Source organism: Apium graveolens, chromosome 7 (genome assembly GCF_009905375.1).
Source record: "Apium graveolens cultivar Ventura chromosome 7, ASM990537v1, whole genome shotgun sequence".
NCBI classification, from domain to species: Eukaryota; Viridiplantae; Streptophyta; class Magnoliopsida; order Apiales; family Apiaceae; genus Apium; species Apium graveolens.
The window spans coordinates 11,278,809-11,303,508 of record NC_133653.1 but is presented as its reverse complement, the minus strand read 5'-3'; the positions used below and the strand labels follow the sequence as shown (position 1 = coordinate 11,303,508).

The window sequence follows — 24,700 nt, the reverse complement described above, 5'->3', positions numbered from 1 at the left end:
AAGCTAAACATCTACATAACCGCATAAAATAGTTTCGAATTTATAGCAAGATTTGTCTAAAAAAGAAGATGAAAATAAGGTATAAAAAATCTATACCATCAAATTAGCAAAATAACATCCCATTTCTCTTTACAGATGATGCATGATGCAACTATCAAAAAGCACACCCGTTTACACTAAACTGTAAAGAGAAACACTTGTTAAGATCAGCTAATCCCCCAACAAAAACATATATTTTTTCTGTAGAAATTGTGCTAGTTAGCCTTTTCTAAGGAGCAATTCTACCACATTTTCGCCCTTATCTCCCAAAAATACCAGATATTTTAGATTTTTCACTATGGAATCATGTATGATTCCTGAATGCTGATTTAATTTTGGGTGATAAGAGCAAGAAGAATGCTAGAACCGAACCGAAAAACATTTTAGTAATATATCCTAGAGGGTCAAGTTCACCATCATCAGATGTACTTGCTGTCGACATTGCTGTTGCAGAAGGTAAGGCTTCAATAACTGCATCTGCCAGATCAGTAATGAAGGATGAAGTGCACCCAAGAGCGGGAACACGACCCCAATTTTGAATACCAGATTCAAGGGCCAATTCCCTGTACTCCATATCAATCTCTTCAAGAGTCTCTATGTGCTCACTCACAAAGCTGAAATTAAGAACAAAACCAAGCTAGTAAATTAGTCACAAAGACGACAATGGTAGGCAGTAAATAACTTAACATGTTTCTCATATTTTTCGGTGCTAATTAATAATAAAGCAGCTAAAAACCTGTTGATTAATGGGAATGGTAACCTTAATTCCCATCAAGTTTTTTATATTGCTAATACTCACTTATCTGAAGGTAAGCTAATTTTTGACTAATGTCTTGTATACACCAAACTGTCGACTGAATTTACTTAAGCATATTGCAGGTAATATTTTTTAGTTTCAATACAAAATATATTAAATTTCATCGAAAAAAGGGAAACTGAAATAGCAAAGGAAGAAAGGATAAGACATTTACTCAAGTCATGAAAACAGCCCTTTGCTATTGACATTAATATTTAGAGTTTTAACCCGTCAAAATCAGAAGTGCAAATGGATAAAAGTATAGAATAATGTTATGTATTAATGCTTCAGCGCAAGCACAAGTAACAAAAGGGAACCTTGACCTTTACCTTACTGGAACAGCCAGGAGACTTTTCACGCCGTTTTGACCAAGCTCAACAAGAACTTCATCAGTATAGGGCTTCAACCATTGAACAGGACCGACTCGGCTCTGATAATAAAAGGAAAGCATTGTAAGCATTCCAATTCCAACATTGAAGTGCGTAAAAGGGTAGAGGGGAGATTTTCTAGTGGCCAAAGCTAAGTTGGACTAGTGCATAAACACCCTATGACTTGATAGATGGATCAACTAACCTGATATGCCAGAGTATGGCTATTGTTGATTCCTCTTGATTTAAGTTCTTGCATTATCAGACGAATGCATTCCTCCATCTGGTCTCTGTAAGGATCACCAGCATCCTCAACATAAGTTACCGGTACACCATGTGCGCTGAAGAATATCATAACCTTGATAACCATGAACCCAAATATTTAGAGAAGGTACCAAATTTATAGATAGTCATAGGTTTTCAAAATAGCACTTGAAAAAATATGGGGAAACCAGAAATCCACCTCTTCAGGATTAGAAAAACTTTTCAACTCTTTCCCAATCAAGTCAGCCATAGACTTAACATAACCTTCTCGCTGATACCAGGATTGTATAATAGAAACAGGCATTTTTGACAAGGTGGCATCTTCCCTGATGGACAATTGAAGTTCAGATGTCATTCGTGTGAGAAAAAGTCAAAGTGTCTGACTAGTGGAAGTTACACACTGAATATACCTGAACATTTGTTCCAAGACACGAACACTTGATCCAGTTGTAGATATAGAATATTGTGGATAAAGCGGTAGCACTACAAGCTTTGATATGCCATCCCTTTTAATCTATAATCAAAAAGGTAAACCAAAATTATTTATTGACTAGCATATATATGATGACAATCACATCACTTGGTCAAAGGAAGAAATTAATGCCAAAATTTTTTTAAAGAACTCTTCCACTACAAAGAAAAAACGCCTTGCTTTAAAGTTTAAAGTCACACTACTGAATGTTGCACGGCCCCTTGCTCTATATAAATGCCTCCATTCTGTTCCTACAAAATCTAATATAGGGCTCAAACCTGCTAATTTGAGCAAGAATGCTCACAATCTCCTCATAAAAAAGGCCCATTCACCTTTCTACTTATTTTCTTACAAACTTCATCATGAAAAGTTGCACTCACTCTTTTTAATTTACTCTTCTTTCGCACATTTTCCCTTTTTTCTTGACTTTTGTTCACAATTTTTCATACCATTCCTTCCCCATCCCTTCTCTCTAACCAAACAGAGCACTGGAGTTTGTCTAACTTATCCAACATAGAACTGTACTGGAACTTTCAGCACAGTTTTGACTAGCCTTAAATACATTTAGTCAAATTAGCCCTAGACGACCGTCTTAATGAACTCCTCGCTAGTTCAAGTAAACATTAGGCGGACAAAATATAGCTAGACATAGATTCAATAATTTTGTGGAGCAGACAGATGAAGACAGCTCGAAGTAGAAAACAAGGTAAACCAAAAACCACAATAGAAGCTAAAAGCTCAAAATAGCGCTGCGTAATGTTAATAGTCATTAAGTTGATCGCAAAACGAAATGCCAATATAATATTATTTAAAAAGCATGCCTGATGAACAGCTTCCTCGGTAAAAGGATGCCAGTAACGCATAGCAACATATACATTTACAGGGACTTCCTTTGCTTGTAGTTCCAATTTGAGAGCATTGGCCTGGAAAAGTGAGATCAGCTTGTTAACATGCGGCACAATAGCTTACAGTCTGGTACCACATAGATTTTAATTATTGAGTTTTCTTGCAACACATTATGGTTGCCTTTCACATGTAATTGTGTATCTTCTGATTGTTTAGTGGTTATACAGATTATGAACACCACAACAAACACTACACACCAGAGATACCTCTAGCTGGCATATTTACCTGCTCATCTGTTATCTTTCTCAAAGGAGAACCACCTCCAATGGCAGCATACCCTTCTTGAGATTTAGGAGCCCTAACCACAGAAATGAGTTGTGCCAATGGGCGCTGGAGAAATCGAAACAACCTAGGAAGGCGAATGATATCCTATTAACAAAGACAAAATTCAATCATCAATATAACTAAACAAATCCGATGTTATAATTGTATGTTAAAATGCATGGAATGCACAACATACTGGATCGGCAAACAAATTGAATAAAAACGGCTGAACATCCTGAAGTGTATCTGGTCCACCTAAATTTAAGAGCAGAACTCCAATTTTCTCCTCCGCAGCGTGTGAATGAGATTCAATAGAGCTCCCTGGATAAGTGCATGATCCTGCTGAGGAGAACACTTTTCCAACTAAAGGTTTAGCCGCCAAAATGGAACCATTTAGTTCCAATCCTCCAAGCATATTGTTCCCTTTTTCAGCTGAGCTGGAAAATGAAAGAGCAGATACTTTTCGTGTAGACACCTCAGAAGCATGTTCTCCATCATTCGATTGGTTACAACTTTTCATGACAAGTGTAGAACGAGAGCTGGACCTATAAATCACAAGACCTCATTAAAGCTTGTAACTGAAACGAAAGTTATACAAGAAACACCATGCCGATGATCCACTAACTTACAATCTTAATAAGGCTTCTATAATTAAATTTAAAAACCAGAATAATTTTTTTAGACAATGTCGAGAAGTGACACATGAGCTGACAAAATGATTACTTAGACCTTGGTAGTATACTAAAATGAAATACAAACTGATTACCAATTTAAACTTAAAACCCTTAGACGATTCTAATATAAAAAAAAAAGAAAAACCAGGCTCGAGCGATCACAATCTTTTGACAAACATCTAATTCCATAACTCAAATCAATTAACTGAACAATAACCGTATATACGATATGAGATTGTAGATATACATGCCTATGAAATGAATACAGAATCATTATTACTACACTAATCAAAATGCTATTAAATTATAATTTTTCCAATTCTAACAATTAAATTGTTGCGAGAAACTAATTTCTTGCTCAAGTGATCATAATCACAGAATAGATACGTATATATGATTTCAATTAAAGATCATTTTACCTACTCATATCAAATATAGGAGACTAAACGCATATATACATACACACACAGACTTATATACACACACAGACATACACACACAGACATACACACACATGCATATGAAATTAAAAGAAGATGAAGGTGTGTAGCTTACATTGATTGACGATTAGAAAGCGAGAAGTTAGATCGATCAAAGCCTTTCAGCTGAGGGAGTATCTGTGAGCTCGCGATTGCGTCCATATCGGGAGGGAGAGAGAGAGAGAGAGAGAGAGAGAGATTACAAGGAAAGTGAAGGAGGGGGGGGGGGGGGTTGTTAATTGACAAATGTGTTACAGAAGAATGAATAAGAAGAGAAAGAAAGGAAAACAAGGAGGGCGTGTTTGGTATTAGTGGTCCCTAAAACGCTGATTTATTCTAAAATAGTGGGTACATTAGTTGACTGTCATTTTTTTCTCTTTTAAAATTTAAAAATAGTGCTACTTGTTTTAGAAATTGCTCGATTTTTAAAAAATCGCCGATAAATTATTTAAAAATCGGAAAAAAATTTGACTGATTTTCGATAAATTATTCGATTTTTATAAAAATCGCCCAATAAATCATAAATCGGTACCTCAACCGAATAGTGCTGATTTCCAAAATTTATAACATGTAGTTTATGTTTATATTTGATAAAAAGAAAATTAATCATATGCTTTACTTTTTTTATTTATTTTTCAATATTAGCTCTCGAATTTTCGGGGGGAAATTTTAAAATCAATAATTGTTGTACATTTTAACAGGATATTAGGTGTAAATTTATATGATCTTTTGTTTGGCATTTTATATTTTGATTAAAATTTATAACAATTTAAGTACCTAATCTCACATTAAACAAACAACTTGGCATAAAACAGTCCACGTAGTTTGAATCTTCTACTACCCGACTGCTTCTTCAAGCAAGCATTTGACAAATGAAATGTTGACTCATTTTATTTAAAACACATTTCAGTTTGACAAATGAAGGGTCATCAATTTCCCCACGTACTCTACTCCTCTAACACAAAATTAACTTGCACTAATTTTTTTTTTATTAAAGCAAAACTGTAAATTTAATACAAGGAGCTTGTATATGAAACTTCATTGCATCAAAATACTCAGCAACACCACCTGCGACTTCTTCTCACACAGTGACATGTTGTCCACAGACCAAAATCCGCCAATTTATACAATCATACAACATTTATCGTAAATAATTGGCGCAGCATTTTTCATCGTAATAGCTAACTAACTTGAAAATATGGCGGGATTACTTATAGACCAGGCAACGGAAACTTGGTTGCCAAATCTTCGACTCTCCTTTTTAAATCCAACACCTGATCGAGTAATGGGAAATCTGGCGCTGTTATGAACTTGAGAAAATCTTGAAGTTTTGGACTTGGAGATAACTTTTTGGCTTCTTGGGTGATTTTTACGCCTTCGTGTATGAAGTCTGCAACTAACATGAAGTCTTTTTCTGTGAAGCCCCTGGTAGTCAGCGCAGGTGTTCCGATGCGGATGCCACCTGGAACTATTGCACTTTTATCGCCTATAACAGTACAATTTACACGATGTTAGAATGATAATAATAACACAGAAATGTAGTAAAAACGGGGATAATGTGTGGAAAAGTACTTCACACAGAATGATACTCACCGGGTACTGAATTTTTATTGAGTGTGATGGATGCCATGTCAAGAATTTTCTCCACCTGAGCACCATTGACATTCTGTGCAAAAAATCTGATTAGCTCATTAATTTAAGAAAAAATTGACAAATTATATGTCTGAGTCACACATTAGTTTAGAGTTAGACACGCGACGTAGATTCTCTATTATACTTCACACTGTATCATCCCTACTTCAACAAAAAAGCCAAAATACAACTTTGTAAATAACCCACTTTTCATCTTTCGACATACTTCTAGTTTGTACATGGTCGGATGCAACCATAATGTATTTATTTGCTACTAAGAAGCAAGAGCGCAACATAAAACTTCATAAATTATATCCTCCAAATAAGTTTCAGGGCTTAATGATCACAAAATTTCTATACTGCATACCTATCAATCTGTTTAACATATATTAGCTCCTTGCCTATAAGTTCCTCAGCTGTGTTTTTTTATAAGAATGGAGCAAGTTATTTGAAATTGGTTTTCTCTATTATAAATTCAAGAAATTCTCAAAACTTCAGTAGAACTTACGAATGGCTTAAGATTCACAAGAACCAAGTGATTGTCACTCCCATCAGAAACCAATTCGTATCCTAGACCCATCAGTTTAGAAGCAAGACTTCTACAGTTGGAAACCACCTAACACAAAGAAAGTGAAGTTGGTTAAAGTTCTTACTAAATGTCCTTAAAATTGTTTATGAACAACATATACAAGTGATACCTGCTTTTGGTAAGCCTTGAACTCTGGAGTTTGTGCATACTTCAGGCAGACTGCAAGTCCTCCAATAGTGTGGTTGTGTGGACCACCCTGTAAAAAGATAATCAGTAATGTTTATTTTGCTTTAGTGATCAATAAAAAATGAAAAAAAAAAGAAAAGGAATTTGGACAATATTATTTAAGTTATTTGTATTCATGGCAATCAATCAAAAGCATATTTTAACTACCTGTAAACCTGGGAAAACTGCATTGTTGATGGCAGATTCTAAATCAATACCCAGAACCGGGTCTTTTTTGAAGAAGATCATACCACCTCTAGGGCCTCTCAAAGACTGGCAGGAAATATATTTGTTAGCTAGGACATGCACAGAATCAGAAAATCCAACCACAGGACTAAAGAGGCAACTTAATAAAATCAGCAGAACATTAACGGTACATGTAAAAACGAGCAAGGGAAGGAGAGTTTGATCCCAACTGCAACTACTCCAAAAATCTCTTTTCTTTGACAACAAAATCAAGAATAATGACAATATAAAATATATACACATTCTTAATACCTTTTACATACATATCATCATGGATTCGAGAACTAGCAAGATATATCATTATGTGGACACGGAAGTTGAAAGTTTTTTTTTATCACAACAGAAGGTAGAATATTAGAACATAGACACAATCATTTAGCATCGGTTTTACTAGGCCATCCAGTTATATCTCTGTGGACTCGAAGGAGTCAATTGTCACCATAGAATTTAGCTAACAAGTATTCACATGTGAGATCATTGCCAATAATAACTGTCAACCATTTGTCATACCTTATGGGTTGTCGTAGTCACAATATCACAATACTCAAATGGATCAGCAACCACTGAAGCAGCAACAAGACCACTAATGTGAGCCATATCCATCATGAGAAAAGCACCGACAGCATCTGCGATCTTCCAATGCATACGAGAAACAAGTAATTAGAAGGCAAAGAAGAAAAGCAACAAGATCCAAATATACATTCAAGATAGAAGAAAATTTATCATACTTACAAACAGGCAGCCAAAATTTGTACCTTTCTCATACGAGGATAGTCAAAATCACGAGGATAAGCACTAGCACCAGCAATAATGAGCTTCGGTCGAAAGAGGTTAGCAGTTTTCTCAAGCATGTCGTAATCAACAAGACCTACATGAAGTTAAACAGTACTCACAGTCAATATACATTATTATGCATAAAATTCATGGCATGGATCCGTATCACCTGCTCCGCTAAGGAATAATTATTGTTGTTGGATCGTCATAGTAAAATCTATTACCTGTTGTCTCATTGAGCCGATATGGCATGGATTCAAAATAAACAGATGTTCCTGATACACGTCTCTTAGGAGTCATGAACCCATGGGACAAGTGTCCTCCGTGGGGCAAGTCAAGTCCCTGTTTAATAGAGTTGCAAATAATATGAGTTCTGCTCTCCAAGACGGTAATCTAATATTTGAACAGGTAATTATATATATAGATACCATGAGGCGATCGTGTGGCTTAAGGATGGCAGTGTAAACTTCAAAGTTTGCTGGTGAACCAGATAACGGCTGAACATTAACGCCCCACTTTTCTCCATCTAAACGGAATGCAGCTAAAGCCCTTTGTTGACAAAGAATTTCTAATTCATCAATGTACTCGTTTCCGCCATAGTACCTGAAAAGTAATCCTAGTTGAAAAGACAGCAGAGGAGAATAAGTAGTATTGAAGCTCCTTTTAATCTGAACATATCTGACCTTTTTCCTGGTAGCCCTTCAGAATACTTGTTTGTGAGACATGAACCAACCGCTTCCATAACTGCTCGATAGGTAAAGTTCTCAGATGCAATAAGTTCTAAGCTTCGGAACTGCCGTTGCTTTTCGTTGTCGATAAGTGAACGAACTTCTGGGTCAACTTCTCCCAATGGGTTGTCTTGAAAGCCTAATTATGGAATTTGTAATGACATGGCTGAGAATTATTCTTTTAAAGCAAAGCAACTGAAATTGTCATCTCAAGCACACAGAGCAACTTCAGTCATCTAGTAGATACCTCAATCCTAACTATGTTTGATTTGACACCAGATGAATATCCGAAAGACTTGAATTATGTTACAAGATTATGGTTTAATTACATAAAGGAGGTCGAATAACAAACCTCATAATAATTTTAAACCTATTATTTCAATTTCATTACAAAAGTACATAGCTATTATCATTGTTGCTTTGCAAAATACGAATTTTCAGATCTTCCTCTCAAAGAATTTTTTAAAAATGTTTGTTCTTAAAAGTTTACTACTTCATTAGGAGGTCTCTAATACCTTATTAAATTAATCAAAATACAGATGCTTCTCAATTGACGTCAGTAGCTCACAACTTCACCTGGAATTCTCTAACATGCACCTCCTTAAGATAATACACTATAGACATTAACTTATCAGAATCATCCAAAATCTCGATATATTTTGTGTCAAAACAAACACAACTGGATATGCAAATAGGTGATGCCGTGATGCTCAAGAATATCTACCTAAAAACTCAACTAATTTCTTCCAAATTTTCCATTTAACCACACGTATTTAAAAAACAAACAAAACACGCTTTCTGAGGATTCAGGGACAGCCTAGTGGAAAAAACTCGTCTATCACCCTTCCCCCACAACAGCATGACAAGTTGGAATCCTCACTCCCCCTCCCCTTACAATTAAAATACACATGTAAAGTCTAAAACTATAACATACACACACAAAGAACACTTCCAATTTTTATTATCAGTAAAACAGTAATACTATACTAACTTAATTCCCACAATAAAAAAGAACTCCAAAGCCTCGGGAAAAAAATCCAATCAATGACAATTACAAAAAACATACAGAACATTTCAAGAGCTTCACACAATCAAATAAAACAACATATCCAGAACCGAAAAATCTTTAACTACCTCCAATCACAGGAGGAGCAACCGAAACCGAAGAGGGCACTTTCCCAGCAACCATACTAGCTTCGAGTTGCGACGAGCATCTGCAACCCCTCAAACCACCTACTCTAACATGATTAGGGAATCCAACAACATTACCAGAGCCTTTATGAGCAAAAGCCAATGACCCTTTTACCCAAACAGGCTGCTGAACACAACCCATCACTGCACTTCCCTGCATATTCCTGTAAATACAAAGACTCAAAATTTAACTACAAGAATGAAAATTAAGCTTAAACATAACACAATAACAATAAAAAATAATCCTTTTCACATTTTAAACACAACCCAGATGAAAAGATTGAAACTTTAGCATGTAAATTAATAAAAGAAACATTTTTGAGCTATGAAAGATTGAAAAGATTAAAACTTTAGCATGAAAATTAAAAAAGAAACGTTTTTGAGCTGTGAAAGATGAAATTAAAGTGATAAAAAAAGAAGGGGTTCAAGAATAATACTTGGTTGTTTTAATTGATGAGAAATAAAGGAGGGAGAAAGCTTTGTTTGTTAATGGTGGAGATATGTGAAATAAGATACAGGGAAATGTGTGTATTTTTGTTGTCGTGGGCTTGGTAAAGAACAGAAACCCTAGGTGGGTAATTAAATTGCGCGCCGCTTGGTCCTGCAATTTGTGCGTGTGGGGGTACATTTTCGGCCAAAAGGAAAAATATGAGTTAATTAATATTATTAAAAAAAAGGAGAAAAATGTTTCATCAACGGCTAATGTTCAATCCGCTCAATCGTAATTATGGAATATATTTGATTATTTTTTATTGATCCGCTGTTTGGTTGTGGATGAAAAAATTGGAAAATTGTAAGTTACGGGTTAATCTGATTTTTATCTTTTAACGGAATCTAAACATATTGCCCATATCTTTAATAATTTTATATTTAGGGGAAACCTCATGTCTTTAATAATTTTATATTAAGGGGAAAAGATCGTAGAATAATAGTAATAATTTGAACGAAATATATATATATATATATATTTCTTTTGATAATGAATATAATATTTATGATGGCTTTTCATAAATCTTTTCTTTTTTCAAAAAAGAAAAGCGAATAGTATTGAAATGATTAACACGCACGAATCAATTGAAATTTAGTTTGGTTCGAGTATGGGGGGTTAAAATTGAATCAGATTATTTTGGTCCATTTTCGATAGTATGTGTCGTGGTTAAGTGTTAAAATAAATATTTTTAATATAAAATATTATTATATCATTGATTCAAGATATTTTTGAATCATTAATTTATTATTATATTATATATTTACAATTTAGTACTGAAAAAGACATAAAATAATAAAATTTAATTTAATTTATTGTACAACTCTCCCCGAGATTTGAGAATTCAAAATAACTCCAAATAAACGACTCCCGTTCGTAAAATTATATGAATTACGAGAATATTTAGTTCATAGCTAATTTCCTTGATTAATCAGAATAAATATTCTAAATCATTTCTTTTACATTAACAATTTAACGGTGTCAAATGAGAATCTCATTTTTGAATTTTAATAATATTAATAATAGTGACCAAAATTAAAAAAAAAATATTTATCATTACCATCCCTAACCTTTTATATAAAAAAACCCCATACATACATATCAAATTTCCCAATTTTACGTAGTAAAAAACAATCAGGAGTGAGCAAACAATGGAGCCATTAGCACCACCGTACACACTCTCACCATCACCTTTGTCAAGTGAAGACATAATATTCTGCATAGATACACACATTGAATGCCTTAATGAAATGAAACCCAAAGGTGTTAATGGTGAAGTTTTCACAAGATTGGATGCAATCAAGCAATCAATTCTTCTTTTCATGAATGCCAAGCTCTCTATTAACCCTCATCACAGATTTGCTTTTTGTGCTCTTGGACAATCCACTTTTTGGGTACCCTTTCTTTTTCTTTTTTATTAACCTTTTTTTTGGTTCTTGAATTCTTGAATATATGCTTATTCTTTTTTTTTTTTTGTGATTGATGTGTATGTTGAAATTTAGAATATGGGTTGCTTTTGTTTTTGTGGTGCAATTCTTTTTTTGTTGTTATTGCTATGTACTGTTATGCACTTTGTGATTAGGCAATTTTGCGGTTTTATACTTGGTTTTATACTTAATTTTTGCGGTTTTATACTTGCTTATGTAGGAAGCAAATGTTGTTTCTTTGGTTAGGTTTTGTTATAATTAAAACCAAATTTAACTAGATGGAAAAGTGTAAATTAAGTGCGGCGATAGTTGTGACGCTTGATAGATCAAGCTGTAGAAGTTATTCAACTTTGTTTTATTTAGAGTTTATGGAGTGAGGAAGATGAGAGGGGGGTTCTTGTGGATTTTAAATCAAGATACAAACTTTACGTAGTTTCTTACATTGACAGATTAGATAAGAAAGACAAAAGAAGAGGTGGAGAATGCTTGTAGAATTTGGTAAAATTACTTAACTAGATGCGTTTCAAGCGTCATTGGAATATATCATGACATTATATTGGCATCTTGACCCTAAAGGTTAACCTAATAAGGCATTGTTCATTGGATTATACCCTCTATTTCTCTCTTATTTTCGGTGTCAGAGGTTAATGTTCCCTGTTGTTGTGTGATTGTGACGTACCTTGGCACTTGTAGTACCCTGACAGTATAATCGCCCACATCATTCACCTTACAATTACAACAAGAACCTTTAAGCAAGACCAGATGTCTTCTAAATGATGAGCAACCTCTTCAAATTTCAAGACTAAGGGATACCAGGAACAATTGTAGAAATTTTATCATCTTTTGCTAATTGATTTCTTAATGCAATCCGCACCATCAATCGCCCAAACATGATCATTATTCATAGCTTTAGTGCCACCTACAATCCTTTACAAGTAAATCATGAGCCAAAATCTGAAACTATTATTTCTATGTGGTCAAAGTATATATTTCTCTTTCATAGCAATCATGAACCTACATAATTTGATAATGCAAAACTTGTTAGTACTAGCTTAAAATAAAGATGCAAGATCCTGATAAGTGTACTAACTTTCATAGCAATCTCAAAGTTCGATGAAAGATAATTTGTCTTGTTTTCTTTATATTTTCTTGAGCCTTAGTATTTCAATATTTTTTTTCTTGAGCCTTAGTAATTCAAAAGTTCAAATAAAAGGTTAATATTTCCTCTCATGCAGCTACAGAAGGAATTCAGCAGCACATTTGAGTCTGCATTGACATCATTTAGGAAGATCAGACAGCATTCCTTTTCTGGTCAGGCTGATCTCACCCAGCTATTTATGGAAGTTGCAGATGAAGCAAAAAAATCGCATGCAGAAAATCGTATCCTCAGGCTTGTAAGCTCAATTATTTCTCTATATTATCTTTTTATCTTTTTTTGCTATTTATATATTTCAACGTAGCATTCTACTTCATGTTAATGATGGAGAATGTCAACTCGTACAGTGTCATTTAAGTTTACTTGGCGTTGTGGTGTTGGTTGTTCAGTATCACTGTGGACCTGATGCAGTCATTACATACCACAGGAAAGCCTGTGAAGCCTAAAAAATAGTAATTCATAATTTTTTAGACAATGCAATAGGATGCGTATTTTATGAACAAATGAATTGGTGTTTGGCAGTTTACTGTTATAGTTTTTGGAGTTTCTTAATAAATTTTGCACTTTCAGTATGTTTACGACTAAAAATTGTATGAAAAGAGATACATTATATGGTACTTCATCCACTTATTTATGGTTTAGATTCAATTAGAAACCATGAGGCGCAGGACGCAGGTCCCAAATGTTTTCTGCACACCTTCTGAATATTCTTCGTTCTCTCAAAGTTCTAGAGATGTCATGGAATAGGATGAGAGAATTGAGAAATCAGTTACAACTTGTTATTTCTTATCTTTGATTCTGATTGATGTTGCAGTACAGTCCTATCTGTGAGGTGTCCTGAATTGTCTATTCATATATATGGTTTCGTGACATTGTACCTGTTTGCTACTTGGACAACAAATAGTGGCTAGGTAGAAGATTTGTTCAACTGACCCAATGTGGAGCTGAAAAAGCAGGGACCTAGTTTTTAAGTGCATACTTCTATAGCGTAAAAACCACTTGCAATTTTGTAACCACTATTTTCTTTGATTCAACGAAAATTTAACAATTGTGCAGAACACAACATTGTAAAATAGCAACATTTTATTCGAAGGTTGAATTACCATTGTATAAGGGTCTACTTTCTGCATCGTGCTCTAAATTGTCTGCAGCTAATTTATTATTGGATGATAAGAGGTTTAATTGTTCAGACATGTATATATGAACTTAGCTACAAATATATAAGAATGATCAAAATATACCCTTTTATTATTAAAATGTTACTATTTTCTTTTTGGTCCATTCATATTGGAAAATACTTTTGCTTCTACCAAATGGTTAATATAAAATATATACTTTTTTTTTTGCTAAGAAATATATACTTTTAAATACATATATTTGGGTTTTGTGCATTCGGGTACCTAATTGCTACTCAGAGAGCAAATTGTAGCTTAGTAGATAATATGTTTTAACTCACTGTACATGGAGCTGACTAAGTAGTGACTTAGTTTTTAAATGTATACGTATTAGAATTGCCCATGCTCTTTTATGTATATTCTAATAGATTACAATAAATAGCTTGTGATTAAGCATGTAAGGGCAATTTGGTGATTAAAGTATGCTCTTAATATTCTTGACTTGCTGATTTTACTTTTTGATCTATTGATATTGAAATAATTTTTCCACGTACTTGAAAGTTGTTTTGATGGGAATAAATTTTTGTCTAAACATTTGAGTTGATAAAAGAGACATGATGCGAGGCTTCTTTCTACCAGGATGTTTGTTATTCTTGTATGAAAAACCTATGTTAATATTGATTTATTGTCACATACTCATATGCAGGTCCTGCTCTACTGCAGATCATCAGTAGTTCCACACCATCAATGGCCTGTAACTAAGAAACTATTTACTCTAGATGTCTTGTACCTCCATGACAAGCCCGAATCTAATAATTGTCCCCAAAAGGTTTATGATGCTCTGGTGGACGCCCTTGAACAAGTCAGTGAATACGAGGGCTACATCTTTGAAAGTGGGCAAGGGTTGCCACGTATAGTCTTTCGTCACATGTGCGTGCTTTTATCACACCCCCAGCAACGCTACGTTCAAGATGATATCGACATACCTAAGTCTCTTAAAAAGAAGACAGCAGCAGTTGAGAAAACCACAGGTGGGAAGTTGTTCCAGTGTATAGAGAATTAAGTATATAGAATGTAAACATTTTACTGAGATATGTTATCTGTACTCTGTGACTGTGTTATCTTTAATGTTAAATTATGTTTTGTGTGAATATACGAGCCTTATAGTGCGATCTTTCTTAACAAATTTAGGGGGTGCCGAGATAGAGCAGGTCCATCTTCTTAAAGAAGCTGATCATGAGCTGTCGGAGGTGGAGCTGAGTGGGGCAGAAGCTAAGCGAGAGATGGACAAAGTTGAGGCTGCTAAAGAAGCTGATCATGAGCGGCCACAGGTGGAGCTGAGTGGGGCAGAAGCTGAGCTAGAGATGGCCAAGGTTGAGGCTGCTAAAGCTTTTGAGGAAGGCTATTCTGCATGTATGCAGAAGTTCACCGAGGCCGGAGTTGATATCTCTGGGTGGTCCTTCGCAGATATTTATGCCGAACTTGAGGAGGTGTACGGTCAGGAGGCCAATCCTTCAGATTCTGCAATTCCAGCTTAGTGGCTTCAACTACTTCTATTCTTTACCCATTACCCCTTCGTTTGTGTTGATTTTTGTCTCATATCGGAGCTGATGTGGCAAGGTACATTCTAGTTTTCTGTCATTAGGTGAAATCAGTTTGTCGTAATGCTATTTTTTCTAATACTCTTTTGGTCGTTAGGCCAAAGTACTTTGGTGGTTTTTATGCTTTTCCTATGGTATGTGTCAGATTTATATATTATTTTGACTATGTGCCTTGGAAGAAATGGCAAGATGTATCTGCTTTATGCTTTAGTTCGTGGAGGAACAACACATGGCATTTTGAAAAGGTACAATCTCATGTCATAGTGGTTTTTATTATCTTTTGACTATGATGGAATTTTAACCCCAACAAATGCTTATTAGCTGACATTAGTCGCTTACTACTTAATTTGGAGGTCTCTAAAACATACCTTATTAACATAATTAGTTAAGGAAAATCAATTTTCTCATTTTTAACATATTGATGAATTTTATGAAAAAACAAACACACAACTAAAAAAAAAAGCACGTCCGCGCTAATGAACATATTGTGCCCATACAACACATTTAACTTCCTCCAAATTTGTCATTTAATCACTAACGCTCCTTTTTCTCATGAGGAAAATGCAGTTTGTTTAGACTTACGGATTTTTTTTCTTCTTATTTTCTAATATTTTAGTGTTTGTTTGACTTTAGGAAAATATTTTCCCTATTTTATTATGTGTTTGTCTTGGATAATGACTTTCCTTTTGCCAAATGAGAAACATTTACCAAATTAGAAATTTAGTTAATATTTTTCATGACAGACAACAGGAGGAAAATTAATTATTTTCTTGAAAAAAATTTGTTACTGAAAAAGAAGTTAAAAACAAGTTTTTCAGGTGAAGAAACGGGACCCAAGCGTAGAAAAGTAAAACTAAGACATATTGTGTCTCTTACCACTTATCCTAACAAGATTGTGAATTGTGATACCCAATTTTCAACCTCTGAGCCTCGGTAAAAAAAACAATGTACATGACCTGCAAAAATAACAATCTTTCTAACTTGATTTTTTGTAATACTTTCCACTAATAATAAAATCAAATTGACTTGAAAATTAATAATCTCTTCAAATATAATTTCCAAGTGCAAATGATGTATTAAATAATTCAAAAAGTCACAGTTATAGTAAATGACCTAACCTAACATATTGAGTATCATATAATTTATAATTACCTATAATTTTTGGTGCTAGAGTCTGGTGTACCAATAATCATATTACTTGTAATTACCTTTAATTATTGGTGCCGGAGTCCGGTGTCCTTGTTTCGAGTTTATGAAAAAGATTAACGAGACTTGCAAAATATGCAAGAAATAAGCGTTTTCACAACAGTTCAACTGTTACTCTAAGTTGGTCTGATAATTCAACATCGTGTCTTATAATCAGCTTTAATCTCATAGTAAACATGATCTTAGGACGTATTTGGAATAATATTACTATATTAGTAAGGGAAGCAAAAAAAAATATATAAAACCCAACAGAATCCCATCATGAACAATTCGAAGACCAAAATCTTAGTAATATTAAAACCATTGATAAACATGACAACAAATATGATTAAATTATTTATGGCCCCCACATAAGTAATTTGCGATGAAGTCGTAGTTTCTTTTAGAAGCAAATGAGATTTTTACCTAAGCAGCCAGTCAAAAGAAGGAAAATACATATTTTCATTTCCTATCTATGTATACTATCTATACTATATTATTGAAACTCAAACTTAAATGTTTCGGTCGATGCTACTCATTTTAAAAACCACATATATTAAATTTTAAAATAATTAGAACACATATAACTATTTTAATTTAAACAATTAGCCCTAACATGCCTAATTATTTTGAAAACCTATTATAATTTTAAAAACATATTATTTTTTGAAAAATATATTCTAATTGAAGCACATAAAATTATTTATGGATTTAACAAATCTCTAGACTTACCAGGCCTACTTATTTTTAAAACATATTCTAACTACAACACATATAATCATATTCATAACCTATTCTAATTAAGATGCATATAACTATCCTAATTAACTATATTAACAAATATAAAAATGATAAATTATTTATTTGCTTTGCACATGTCATCTATAGTATATAAATTATCTAATCCAATGATGCAACGAGATCCCATATAAGGTCATGTCCTTGGCGAGAGATTTATGGCAATCAAGTCCAATCTCAAATTTTGTTCCCACTTCATAGCCAGCCGATCTCTCGTCTTACCCCATCCATTGAAATACACTCAATCCTCCCTACCGGCATTGACACTTGCCTCCTACGAAATTGACCAAACCACCGTGAAATTTCCTCTCCCTTTATTCGTATTTCGAAATACGTGCCACCATTATCGTTTTCCGATAAACCTCATTAGGAATCATGTCTAACATCGTGTGCCTACATGTCCGTAACAATATTTTAATTAAAACATACATGCCTTTATGTCCAAATACCTATTTTAGATGGCGTAATTTTTTTTTTAATATTTACTAATTTAAAGTGATTTAATTTTTCTAGAAATATATTTCAACTATCTATTTAAATTTAAATACATATCCGATCCTAACCAACCTCATTCATTGAAAAAACATACTCTAATTAAAACACATATACATAGACCTACACATTGGTATCATACATACCTAACTAAATTAATAAAAATGTGGTCATATTATTCGTGCAATTGCATGCTTGTATTAATAGGTAGTCAAAAGATGCGAAATTTCAAATAACACCGGGTTGAGTTTCAGCTTATGCAATAAAATTCTTTGGATCATATTCTGATTTTAACAAACACCCCCCAAATTTTGAACAGAAATACTATAATGATATCCTATTCCTTGAAATATACTTGATCATTCTAAATAAGTTTTGTTAATTGATAAAAGAGTGCACGAAGACTCATCTTTTTCTATAAAGTTGTATAATTACTATCTCGTCGTATTTTGAGTATTTGAAGTTTTTGTTAATTAATCCTTCAAAGAGAAATATGTTCGCTAAAAGTGATATAAAAAAGAGTATATTTATTGATGGTGATTAGTTATGGTAAGCATAACATTATTTCATTTTTCGGCCAAATTTTTATTTCATATCACTTTACTTTTGAGACTGATTGACTTGCTCTTTCATCGTTCCATGACCCCTCACATTTGTTTATATATTTCTTATTCATCTTCGTTTCTTAACTTTTTTATTATTTTAACTCGTCATTAGAGAATGAAAAATGTTGAATCAGAGAAGGTAAAAATTTTGATCCATTATAATTCATGTAGAGTTGTTAAATGGAGAGTTTGCAGGCTTTTGATTAAAGAGTAACTTCAGCCTTCATTTTATTTATAATACTCTTTTAGTATAAAATGTAAGCATTCTAGGCTGACTACAGGCAGTGGCTTGGAAATAAACTACATTATCTGTATTTTAAATTATTAAATAATCTAATAATTAAAGATTGCAAGCCTGTTTTACATATTTATAAGGTAATAATCTCTAAAACAATTTCCTTTAGTATGCGGAATGAAATTCAAACACCAACTACTGATTATGAATTTTTAGTCAACAAAAAAGTCTGAATCTGTTGTAATATAACTAGAGTAAGATTTGGCGCGAGCTGATTTATATAGACATGCTGATTGATATAGACATAGACGAGTAATTCATGTCACCACATTGGTTGAAAATATGCAATTAATTCTTTTCAACACATGAATGTTAGCCAACAATAAGTTTAATGTATCTGTAATATAGCAAGAGTAGGATTTGGCACAAACTGATTGATATATACACACGAGATTAGTTAGTGCCACAACATCAATTAAGGATAGATAATGAATTTTTATATGATTTAAAAATTCTTGTGGTCTTTAATTTAGTTATATTAAAATTTTTGCCATGTAATGTTCTACTGGTACTATATATCTTATTAAATTTACAACAGATAAATGAGGCCACGCTATTTTCTACCAAAATGGTCTTTATTCTTGTCTTAAACACTTGTGTAATCTGACAATTCGTGTACATGCAGATCTTGAGTACTACATCAATGACCAGTTCCTTGAAAACTCTTTACCTCGGCTATCATGTACCTCCATGAAAAAAGGATGATGCTCTGGTGGGCGCTGTTGAACAGGTAAGTCAATACAAAGACTATATATTAAAAATACAAAGACTATATATTAAAAAGTGGCCATGGTTTATCACATATACTCTTCCGCCACATGTATATGCTTTTATCATACCCCCAACAACATTGCATTTAGGATGATATTGGCATACCTAAGTCTCTTACAGAAAAATCAGCAGACAGTTGGTACAGTTACATATTGGGAAATTGTTCCAGTATCAAGCCAAGAATTAGGTATGTAGAATGCATACATTCCGGCATTCAACTTCCGCAATATGACATCCATACTCTGTAATTGTGCTATATTTAAAACTAATCTTGTTTTGTGTGAATGTATGAGTCTTGAAAGGTTTTCTTTATTAGCTTGTTTTGTGGTTGCTGCAAGTCCGTCTTCTTAATGAAGTGATCTTGAGCAAGGTTGGGGCTGAGCAGAAAATGACCAAGGGCGAGACTATTGATGCTTTTGTGGAAGGTTATTTTTCCTATTTACTCGCTTAAGCAAGGCCAAACTTGATGTCCATGGGTGGTCCTTCATATTTATTGTCCAAACTCGAGGAGGAGGTTTATTAGGAGGCAGGAGATGATGTGCCGAGGTTCAATTTCTTTTTTAGTCTAGCGTTAGCTGAAATTCGACTTATTGACTGTAACTGACTACTTTTCTTTCATTCTATCGGCTTAAGTATTCGTATGTTTTTGTTCAGTGTTATGCGTAAATATCGGATTTGTGAATTATTTTGATAATGTGCCCTACCCTCTTGGATGAAATAATGTTTCCGAGATTAGCCATCCTCTTTCAATTTTTCCGTACAAGGTAAATGACGTTGATCGTAAAAAAGTGGAAAAAAAACCCCTTTAAACTTGAATTTTTTGTGATGCTATTCTCTTACCTTCCTTAACAGTAAACCCTAGAAAATCTGTGTAACTTGATTTTTGGTGTAAACACATCGGAGATTTCGGTTATGTACATAGCTTTTTGTTTAGTTTAGATTATATGCCATTTCAGCCATCTTTGTTGAAGGAGAGAAATTGAAAGAAAAATCAGAATATCCAATTGTCAAATAATCATCATATATGATTTTGTTTTTCTTGTATTACATTGAAATAGAGAGTTCAAAAATTACGAGATGGAGGAATTTTTTCATTCATTTCATTCGAAGTAAATATATCTCATTTGTTAAAAGAAAATATTAGTGATCGATTGTTTTATGGACCGTACATGTAATGGATTTGGCTTGTGACCACAAAATGTTACTCAGAACTTTTAATAAATTAAAACAAGAAAATGGAGGGTCCCTAATATATATAATTTAAGCATGTGTTTTTACCAGTGTTCTAAAATTAATATTCGATTTGACTCGGCGAAAACATGGAATAACGAGTACTCGAGTAATACTCTACTCGAAAAGAGTATTCGGTTAAAAATTTGGATAATAAAATTTTTAATTTTTAATTTTAATATTTATTTAACTTAAAATACTATATAAATAAATGATTTACAAGATAATTAATTATATTTTCATTTAGCAAAAAACAAATTAATTATTTTTTTAACATTAAAATTACTTAAAAATTGTATTTATTTATTACAAATTAGTACCCATTTACAAGTTTTTTTTTGAAACATTACTCTTTTTTTCAAAAAATTTCTTCCAAGACTGAATTTTTCCCGAATAATCCCAGTTTTGTCGGAATTTGACCCAAATCAAGTAAAAAATCGAGTTCTGACCGAATACATCAAAACCGAATCGAAAATAGGTACGAGTCCGGATATTCCCAAATACTCCCTTGTAACACTGCAACGGGAATATTAACTCTCAAAACAAATGGTCGGGACCAGGATAGACCCCTGGAACCTCGAACGACTCTGGACACTGTATATTTCGCCCTTTTTTTATCTTGAATAGAGAGAGAGAGAGAGATGGAGGCAGCAACAGCTGAATACACCCTCCCACCATCACGTTATGCAAGTGAAGACATAATGTTTTGTATATACATAGACAATGAATGTCTTAAAGAAATGAAAGTCAGCGGTGGTCAAGTTTTCACAAGATTGGATGCAATCAAGCAATCCATTCTCCTGTTTATGCATGCCAAGCTCTCTATTAACGCTGATCACAGATTTGCCTTTTGTGCCATTGGAAAATCTACTTGCTGGGTATTTTTTCTTGGCCTTTTCTTGTTAAAATTAAATCTTTTTTGTGGGTTTGGTTGAATTTATGATTTTTGTGTTTTTGGTAGGGTTTTAATTGCATTATAGGATCTGGGTTGCTTTTGTATTTGTTGAGAACTTATTTTTTTGTTTTAACAACCAAAGGAAACCTCTCACTCCTGCCTGTGATGATACTTAACTGATGCACCCATGTTCATTGTTTTAGTATCCTGTTTGTGTTTGGTCAGCGAAAACCCGTAATCTAAGCAAGGCCAAATACCTTTTTAACTGATGAGCAACCTCTTCAAAATCATTTTTCCAAGACTCAAACTCACCAAGAGCATCTGCAAAAAAATTATTGCATAAATGAGCCCCATTATGCGATCTTTATCAGTTATGCTTGATACATGACCATGACGTTCGTACTAGCTGTGAGTCGTATCTAAGATTTGAATACACTCCAGCAGAACTTTATGTAGACCCAAAGCGTTGAAGTAATACTTGTGGGTCGTTTAGAGTATATAATAGTCTTCCTTTAATACAGATTGTTGGTTAATGCATTGTGCAATCTTTCATTCAACTGTACTACAGTCTACTGCGGGACATAAAATGGAAGCTTGGTGATCAAAATTTGTTAGTAGTAGCTTGTAGAAAAATGTGAGATCCCAAGCTGCATCATGTATAAGCATCCTAATGTTTACACCTTTCACAAAGTTCGGTTAATTAATTATTCATCATGTTCCTTAAAGTTTCTAGAACATCAGAATTCAAATTTTAACTGAAGGTTCATGTTTCTCTCCATGCAGCTACGACAAGAGTTTAGTAGCACTCTCGATTCTGCATTAGCCGCATTTAGAGGGATCACAGAGCATCACTCTTCTGATCAAGCAGACCTCACCGAGCTATTCAGGGCAGCTGCATATGAAGCAAAGAAATCTCGTGCCCAAAATCGTATCCTGAGACTGGTGAGCTCAATTTTACTTCTGAATTGCCACTCAGTCAGTTATTACTGTATTTTTTGGTGTTAAAATTTTGTTACAAATCTTATTATGAAGTAGCATTCTGGTTGTTTAGGACAGAGAATGTCAGTTGTACATTGCCATTCAAGTATACTTGCTATACTTGTATTGATTGTTTAGTATCAATGCAACCATTTCGTACCAATGCAAGATGCCGTGTGGAATCAAGATATATACGTTTGAGACACAAAACTGTAGTGAGTGTAATTAAAATTTTAAAGTGTATTGATATTTGTACAGATAATTTAAACTGCTGAATTGGTGTCTTTCGGTAGTTTACCAGTGAAGCCTTTGAAGGTTTTAATAAATGTTGCATTTCCAGTATGTTTAATTGAACTTGCATCTATAGTAAAGAAAAAGGACCATTTGATACTTAGCCATCTTACTTCCAGTTCCAGATTAAAATAAAATATTACTCATGTGCTTTCTGCCCAACGGCATGCTGTCTGGATATTCTTTGTTTTCCTTCATTATTTCTACACTCCGGAGGTGTCATGTAATAGGATGAGGTATTTGAGAGACCAGATATAGGTTGTTCCATCCTATTTTGAATCTGATGGCCGTCAACATTATATCACTTTCTCCCAAATGGTTACGATATAATTTTATATCCAGGTTTTGTGCATTCGGGTACCTAGTTGCTACTTAGAGAAGTGTAGCTTAGTAGAAAATATGTTTTAACTCACTGTACATAGAGCTGAGTAATGACCTAGTTTTATATGTATATGTGTATGAATTTTCCATGCTAATCTAAGTAATAGATAACATATATATAGCCCGTGATTAAGCATGCAAGGCCGATTTTGTGATCAAAGTATTCCCTTTATATTTTTGACTTGCAGATATTTCCTTTTTGATCTATTAATATTGAAATACTTTTGCCATGTTCTTGAAAGTTGTTTTGATGGGAATAAATCTTGTATCCAAATATATGAGCTGATAACAGAGACATGATGCCAGGACCCTTTCTACCAAGATGGTCATTATTTTTGTATGAAAAACTTTATGTAAATATCGATTTATTGTCACGTGCAGGTCCTGCTTTACTGCAGATCATCGGTGGTTCCGCACCATCGATGGCGTGTAACTCAGAAGCTGTTTACTCTAGATGTTATGTACCTCCATGACAAGCCTGAATCTACTAACTGTCCCCAAAAAGTTTATGATGCTCTGGTGGACGCCCTTGAACAAGTTAGTGAATACGAGGGCTACATCTTTGAAAGTGGGCAAGGGTTGCCACGTATTCTCTTTCGCCACATGTGCGTGCTTTTATCACACCCCCAGCAACGTTGCGTTCAAGATGATATCGACATACCCAAGTCTCTTACAAAAAAGACAGCAGAAGTTGAGAAAATCACCGGTGGACAAACTGTTCCAGTGTCTAGCCAAGAATTAAGTATGTAGAAAGTAAAAATTTTACTGAGATGGCATCTGTACCCTGTGACTGTTATCTATAATACTAAATTATAGATGGAGTTAAATGGGGCAGAAGCTGAGCTAGAGGTAGCCAAGGTTGAGGCTGCTAAAGAAGCTGATCATCAGCGGCTGCAAGTGGAGCTGAGTGGGGCAGAAGCTGAGCTAGAGATGGCCGAGGCCGCTAAAGAAGCTGATCATGAGCAACTGCAGGTGGAGCTGAGTGAAGCAGGAACTGAGCTAGAGATGGCCAAGGTTGAGGCTGCTAAAGCTTTTGAGGAAGGCTATTCTGCATGTATGCAGAAGTTCGCCGAGGCCGGATTTAATATTTCCGGGTGGTCCTTTGCCGATTTGTTTGCCACATTAGAGGAGGAGTTCTGTAAGGAGCCCAGTCCTTTGGATCCTGTACAGTAAATCCAGCCTAGTGCCTTCAACTACTTGGTGACTCAATATGTTTGTAAAGTTTAAGGAAGATAAAATATTTTCTAGAGGAAATATTTTGAATATATTAAGAGTTTTTGGATAATAATTTTTTTTAAGCGAGAAACATTTCACAAATTAAACTATTACTTAATACTTAATATTTTTCGAAATGTTATTTATAAACCACACATATATTTTACCCATATATTCACACATACAAATGT

The 24,700-nt window shown here is 33.9% G+C and overlaps 4 protein-coding genes across 8 annotated transcripts; 2 read left to right on the top strand and 2 right to left on the bottom strand.

Moving 5' to 3' along the window:
- Nucleotides 1-75: 75 nt before the first annotated feature.
- LOC141672421 (ferrochelatase-2, chloroplastic-like) lies at nt 76-4,510 on the bottom strand. Its single transcript, XM_074479024.1, has 9 exons — nt 4,339-4,510; nt 3,306-3,654; nt 3,071-3,214; nt 2,761-2,862; nt 1,878-1,981; nt 1,667-1,793; nt 1,409-1,561; nt 1,165-1,265; nt 76-653 (listed from the first exon to the last, which is right to left on the bottom strand). The coding sequence occupies exons 1-9, from the start codon at nt 4,422-4,424 to the stop codon at nt 344-346; spliced, it is 1,476 nt and encodes a 491-aa protein (XP_074335125.1). The 5' UTR covers nt 4,425-4,510; the 3' UTR covers nt 76-343.
- A 718-nt stretch (nt 4,511-5,228) lies between these two features.
- On the bottom strand, nt 5,229-10,184 carry LOC141672420 (serine hydroxymethyltransferase 3, chloroplastic). Its single transcript, XM_074479023.1, has 12 exons — nt 10,025-10,184; nt 9,531-9,751; nt 8,352-8,535; nt 8,097-8,271; nt 7,893-8,010; nt 7,650-7,762; nt 7,405-7,527; nt 6,817-6,921; nt 6,593-6,679; nt 6,403-6,510; nt 5,856-5,928; nt 5,229-5,748 (listed from the first exon to the last, which is right to left on the bottom strand). The coding sequence occupies exons 2-12, from the start codon at nt 9,745-9,747 to the stop codon at nt 5,474-5,476; spliced, it is 1,578 nt and encodes a 525-aa protein (XP_074335124.1). The 5' UTR covers nt 9,748-9,751; nt 10,025-10,184; the 3' UTR covers nt 5,229-5,473.
- A 1,011-nt stretch (nt 10,185-11,195) lies between these two features.
- LOC141670406 (uncharacterized) lies at nt 11,196-20,172 on the top strand. 5 transcript variants are annotated; one of them, XM_074476237.1, is made up of 6 exons: nt 11,196-11,468; nt 12,737-12,895; nt 14,479-14,803; nt 14,964-15,392; nt 15,553-15,618; nt 19,374-20,172. In XM_074476237.1, the coding sequence occupies exons 1-4, from the start codon at nt 11,226-11,228 to the stop codon at nt 15,308-15,310; spliced, it is 1,074 nt and encodes a 357-aa protein (XP_074332338.1). In that variant the 5' UTR covers nt 11,196-11,225; the 3' UTR covers nt 15,311-15,392; nt 15,553-15,618; nt 19,374-20,172. The 5 variants fall into 5 exon arrangements, with proteins under 5 accessions (XP_074332338.1, XP_074332335.1, XP_074332336.1 ...); XM_074476234.1 differs by having other exon boundaries at nt 15,519-15,618; XM_074476235.1 differs by having other exon boundaries at nt 15,471-15,618.
- A 1,113-nt stretch (nt 20,173-21,285) lies between these two features.
- Nucleotides 21,286-24,056, top strand: LOC141672681 (uncharacterized). The gene is made up of 3 exons (XM_074479334.1): nt 21,286-21,627; nt 22,428-22,586; nt 23,676-24,056. The coding sequence occupies exons 1-3, from the start codon at nt 21,391-21,393 to the stop codon at nt 24,042-24,044; spliced, it is 765 nt and encodes a 254-aa protein (XP_074335435.1). The 5' UTR covers nt 21,286-21,390; the 3' UTR covers nt 24,045-24,056.
- Nucleotides 24,057-24,700: the final 644 nt, after the last annotated feature.